This window comes from Sinocyclocheilus grahami, unplaced genomic scaffold (genome assembly GCF_001515645.1).
Source record: "Sinocyclocheilus grahami isolate Dianchi unplaced genomic scaffold, SAMN03320097.WGS_v1.1 scaffold573.1, whole genome shotgun sequence".
Taxonomy (NCBI): Eukaryota; Metazoa; Chordata; class Actinopteri; order Cypriniformes; family Cyprinidae; genus Sinocyclocheilus; species Sinocyclocheilus grahami.
The window spans coordinates 588,927-594,926 of record NW_015505752.1 but is presented as its reverse complement, the minus strand read 5'-3'; the positions used below and the strand labels follow the sequence as shown (position 1 = coordinate 594,926).

Sequence of the window (6,000 nt, the reverse complement as noted above, 5' to 3'; positions counted from 1 at the left end):
TCAGTGCTCTTAACAGCAGTTATTAGCTGACTACATTAATAAATGACAATTGACATTGAACATGAATAAATACATAAAGTAAAACACAAAAGAAGAACAAAAAATAGATGTGATGAAGACCAACTTTCAGTGAAACAATCACAATCCAATCAATATGACGCCTTTAAGTCCATCATTTTGGTGTGATTAAGTAGCAATATTTCTCTGCAGATGATGAGGTTGTGGGGTGTGATACATCTGAAATACACAATTGAGTTTAGAGTTACAGTGTGTCCATGTGTTTGTGTAAAAACAATTATGTTTATGAAGGCCAAAAGCAAAAATGGACAGTATGTGAGCCCTTCACAATCTTAAAAGAAAAAAGTGATATAAAGTCATGGGATAGTTTTAATATTTTTTGTGACTGGGTACATAAACCCAAGTAATAATTAAAAAAATCTAACAATATGAATTATACATTTATTGTCTCTTTTACTTAGTGGAGAAGAGGAGAGAAGTTCCCACAGCGTAGCAGAGCTGCACACACTTATATGTGACCAAAAACTAAAAACAAAAGATAAGAACATGTTTGTTTGGAAGCCAGTTACATTTTTAAAGTTACATTTGTATTTAAATTTTAAGAATGAAATCATTTACCTGTTGAGTGTGTGTTGACAGTCTGTGTAGTTGGATCACTGAACTACAGAAAATCAGTAATGAGGTGCTTTGTCAGTTACAGATTTGAAAAACAAAAGGGCGAGAATAAAGAACCCTAAACTCTAACACAAAGAACCGTTTCAGCATGAAAATGCTATGGTTCTATAAAATCAGCATTTGTGGAAAGCTACAGGAAACAGTGTTAAATGCTGTTTGTATTCCATTTTACTTTCATAATCATCAACATTTCTTGAAATTAAATGAGAAACATGTAGGAAAGGACTTTATCCATTACAAATTGAATCATGAAAATTGGATGTTAGAAGGGATCACTGAACTACAGAAATCAGTAATGAGGTGCTTTGTCAGTTACAGATTTGAAAAACAAAAGGGCGAGAATAAAGAACCCTAAACTCTAACACAAAGAACCGTTTCAGCATGAAAATGCTATGGTTCTATAAAATCAGCATTTGTGGAAAGCTACAGGAAACAGTGTTAAATGCTGTTTGTATTCCATTTTACTTTCATAATCATCAACATTTCTTGAAATTAAATGAGAAACATGTAGGAAAGGACTTTATCCATTACAAATTGAATCATGAAAATTGGATGTTAGAAGGATATTGTTGGAAGGGAGGACTTGAAAGTAAGGAAACAGAAGGAAAACTTTATTACATCTTGATCAAATATAGACAATAAAGATTTTTACTTAAAATAATATATGCAATGATTAATTGTTCACATTAAGAACAAGATTGTTAAAATAAATAGAGTCTGTTTCGCATTCAAGTTGATTTTAAAGACAAAGAGGACTGCTCAGTCTTTCAGCAGATCAATATAAAGTTGCAAGCGCTTGCAGCTTTTAAGGTCTGCTTTTCATGGAGCATTAAACAGTGCAAACATTGTCCTGTTGCTGAGGTGTTTTAATCTCCTTCATTGACTTCATCCATTCATGTTTCCTAAAATTCAGCACAGCTTTAGCGTTTTAAGGATTTAGACTGTCTCTCTCCTCTATAAAACAGACAAGGACTATCTTTGTAGCATTTCCCTTTGGGCTCAGGGTGTTGTTCATGTGCATTAGCAGGATTAGGGGAAGTGAAGCCTGAGAGTATCCTAAGGTTGAAGGAAGCCAAGGAGAAATAAGAAGGATTTTACCAGTACTGTGTAGGAAACCGTGCCAAATGATTTGTTCTTGCACCACGTAGCTCCACTCTTTCACCTTTAGTATGAGAGGATTAAATATGGAGTGTGCTGACACTTTCCAAGGACAACCACTCAAGCAGGTGCCACTTCATAAGCTTCAAGTTCAAAATCCTTTTTATGATGCAGAAGTACAGAATGTTCAAGGAACCTTCATTGTTTGCGAACTCTTGTATGTACTGTTTGTTGCTGCCGTGTGGTTTGAGTTTGAGCTCCGTCAAGTTAATTCTTTGTCGTCTAGAAGAATAAAATAGGTGATGAGATTCAATACTAATGAAAAGGGGAGGGAAATTGATTTAGAACTTAATCAGAGATTCTGAGCAATGCTCAGTGTAATAATCTATCTGGCAGATAATTGTTATTCAGCCCTGAACAACAGCATGCCACACTACATTTCAGGAGACGCGAGATGCAAATGTTGTGTCGGAGCAAAATTTTGTATAAACAGTATAATCACATGCATCATGAATAATTTTAAATTTTGATTTACAAATTAAAATTTTACATCACTGAATCTTTATCTAATGACATTGATTCAGAATTTGTAGGAAGAAAACATGGTTCTATTTTACTTGGATCTAAACAGTGCTGATGAATACATTTTAATACATTTTACATGAATACATTTTAATACAAAACTAATTTGACCTCTACCACGTACAACTCAGACAACCTCCAGCTGTCAATAAGATAATACAATACTACAGTACCCATTTACTACAATCCAATACTTTCCTTCCTGAAGTATCATGACAGTGTCCCGTCAAGAAAATTATATCACTACCTCAAACCACACATGAGCACCAGGTCTTTAGCATCTATACATTCTCACCGCCCTTCTCAGGTGTACGCTGGTCCGACACAGGATCAATTCTAACTCCGAGTATTACAGCCTCACCCCGAGAGTGGGTCTATAGTCTTCCAACACTATCACTGTCTCTGCTGTGGTCCACTGAGCACAGAATCTTTAGTACTTCTATTCCTCAGCTGCGCAGCATATACAGACACGACTACCAAGTTGCTCTTTGCAGGAATAAAAATGTATTCATGGCCGGGAGCCCACTGGTCACAACAACCAAGAGAGACTCCCTGAACAGAAATATACATGTAAATTTATACCTTGTAGTTGAGTAAAAATCAATGTCACTCAAGACTTTTTCACTGGCGATTGGTTATACTGATCTGGTCATTAGTTTGTCATATGACTGTTAGTTCGACTGTTTTAAGCACTTTTTGGGTAAGTATAGATTATTTATTCATAGATGCAATTCTATCCATTTCTATCTATTGAACATATACCCTTTTGACCCCTTCTGAGGCCAGTACATAAAACATTTCCATCACAACAGTTCGAAGGTGTTAATGTCATATTTGCACAACAATATTCCCTCTTTTCATTGTCATGCTTACCAGGACAAAGATTCATCACCATGGAATTTTATTTATCACCACAGAGCCCTCTGATAATTTTTCAAAACATCCGCCTTCAATGCACAGGTCAACCCAGTGAGCCCACAGTCATGCTAAAACAGCTGTAACAAACATCAAATGCAAGACAACATAGAAAATTAGTTACAAAATGATAAAGGCATAATTCACCCACAAATGAAAATAATGTTTTCAACTAAAGTCAGTGGGAAATAATGTTTAGCCTCTATAAAATTCTCCAAAGCATCTTCTTTCGTGTTCCGAAAGATAATCAAAGAGGTTTGGAATGACATGACCAAGAATCATACAGTTTACAGTTCTCAATGTAAAATCTAGATCCGGTAAGGTTTGGAGAAAGGTCACTGAAATCCAATCTGATTCTCATTGCCCTTTTTGCTGAAAACTATTAGATGCTGTTCTATTGTTCACCCCAGAAAGCTACGACCCAGTATTCAGCCAAGAAAGCCTTGTTACGTCTGTCTGCTTTGCTTTGAAAAGAATGACTGTCAACCCCTGCTCTATCTACTCTGTTGCTTAGCAACGGCTGGTGCGTCTTCCGAGAAGAGCTCACTCTTTCTTCTTTTCTGAATTTCCTCTCTCTTATTTTCTGTACATTTGAATTGGCATGGAGCATGACGGTTTGTCCTGGAGAAGAATAATAAACAGTTCCCAAAGGTCAAACTATATTTGCAAGGGTTTAGGCAAAAACTTAATTAAAGTTGCACAAAAGATGTTATATTCCAAAGCAAACAGTACCACTAATGCCAGAACGTGCAGGACACTCTTTTTCATCTTTTTTTTTATATATAGATATATATATATTCAGTGTAATACCGGAGGTGGTGACGCATTTAACCTGGATGAGCAGTTTTAACTGCCTATTCATCAGGCGGGATTTTACAGCATGTTAATGAGGGCACCGTCCTCTCTCTTCTGAGCCTGTTGCTGTGAGACGAACCAAAAGTCATGTGAATGTTAAAGAGGGGGGGGATGGGGGGGTGAAACTATGTGTTGAAATGCACAATGCTAATAAGTAACCATGCAATAAAAGGACAAGTAAGAGAGAAAGACAAAATGATAAAGGCCAGAGAGAGAGAGAGAGAGAGAGGGAGACAGGGTGAAGAGAACTGAAAGGCAGAAGCAAAAGTTAAAGCAGGGTCTTAATGGACAGATACAGTCTGAGCATGAAATGGACCGTCTTGTAGTTTCTCTTATGTTTGATTCATTATTGCTAACATTTATTATGCTCTACCTTGGGAACAGATAAAATGGCAAATATTGTGCACCTGCCTCTCATTTGGATTCTCTGTGTTTTTACAAGCTGCTTCAGTGGTGAGATGTTTTATCTGCCTTGCTCAGTAATGGATATTATTTTTGCTAATTGTTTTCAATCATTGAGCATTACATTATGTGACTTGTGTTCGCTATTTGTGGATGCATCTAATATGAGCACAATGTTTTTTTCATATTTCATGCTTTCCACTAGAATATTATTGCCCAAAGGGGGCAAAAATTGACCGTGATGGTTTACGCTGCTACTGGATGCCCACATTTAAGTCAACATGGCTAGAAGCAAAAGGCATCTGTCAGAGAGACGAGAGAGGAGACCTTGCTATGGTGGACAGTGTGATTGCACAGACCTTCATTCAAAATTCATTCCAACTGTAAGAGATCACAAGATTTTTTAGGGTTTTGCGGGCAAGATCGCCTTTTTTCCCCAACATAAATATTTAAAAGGCAATGTATAAACACAGAGCATTGAAACTTCTGTAATGGCTGATCCTGTATTTGCATTTACTTTGTGTAAATTCCAGAGAAGCTCCAGGGGTTTGGTTGAGAAATGGGATGGCACAGGGTCCTTTCTATGATTTAGATACTGAAGACAGTGAGATGAAGGAATGTACTTCAATGGCTTTGGCCTCCGGAAAGTGGATAAATGAACAATGTAATAAAGAAAATTTCGTTATATGTGGGAAAAAGATCTCAGGTAAGCCAATAAAACTGTTTTAACCACACTGATAAGACAAGAAAATGACAACCAAATTATCATCATCATCATAGAGACTAAATGGTGGGCAAATAATCACCTGTATTACAACACACTAGCATTAACCTTTACCTTCATTACTGTTGTGGTGGTGTGTTTTGACAATCAAGACAAAAGAGGGGGAAAAAGTAGTTTAATTATTTATAATCACTGAACTCAGCATTATACAACTTTATTTATGGAAATAAAATACTAGCATTACAGTGCTAGCAGCTAGGGGGTGACAAAGCACATCATACATTTGTTTACATTTGAGTCATTTATAGCTCGCATTCAATTAATATAAGTTACAAATATACAAGAATATTACAAATTCTTTATCAGAGCTGACAGCAGCATAATTAACTTTTTTTTTAAGTGTTTTTGCCATCGCTGGAGAGCTATGTGGCAGGTGTCCCACTAATGTCTGGCATATACATAGTGTCCCGGATACAACTGCTACCGTCTCCACCAGACCCAGGACAACAAATGGTTGAGGTAAAAAAAATTAAATAAATAAGCTCACTGAATTGTTAATCAAGCGATCTGAAGTTTCGGACAAAATATAGTTTTTAAGCTAATAAAAATTAGACTGTTAAAGATATGCTACCTTTCAAAAGTTCAGGGTTGGTATGATTTTAATGGATTATAACTGTTATGTTAACCAAGGCTGCATTTATTTAATAATAAAAAAAATCAGTAAAAGCAAA

General features: G+C 36.2%; 1 protein-coding gene across 1 annotated transcript in view; it reads left to right on the top strand.

Annotated features, from left to right (window-relative positions):
- Positions 1 to 5,109: 5,109 nt before the first annotated feature.
- pkd1b (polycystic kidney disease 1b) overlaps positions 5,110 to 6,000 on the top strand; it is a 30,162-nt gene continuing 29,271 nt past the window's right edge. Inside the window, exons 1-2 of the mRNA XM_016239702.1 lie at positions 5,110 to 5,251; positions 5,670 to 5,788. Coding sequence (XP_016095188.1) covers positions 5,110 to 5,251; positions 5,670 to 5,788 — 261 coding nt within the window. The remainder of the gene's footprint in view (positions 5,252 to 5,669; positions 5,789 to 6,000) is intronic.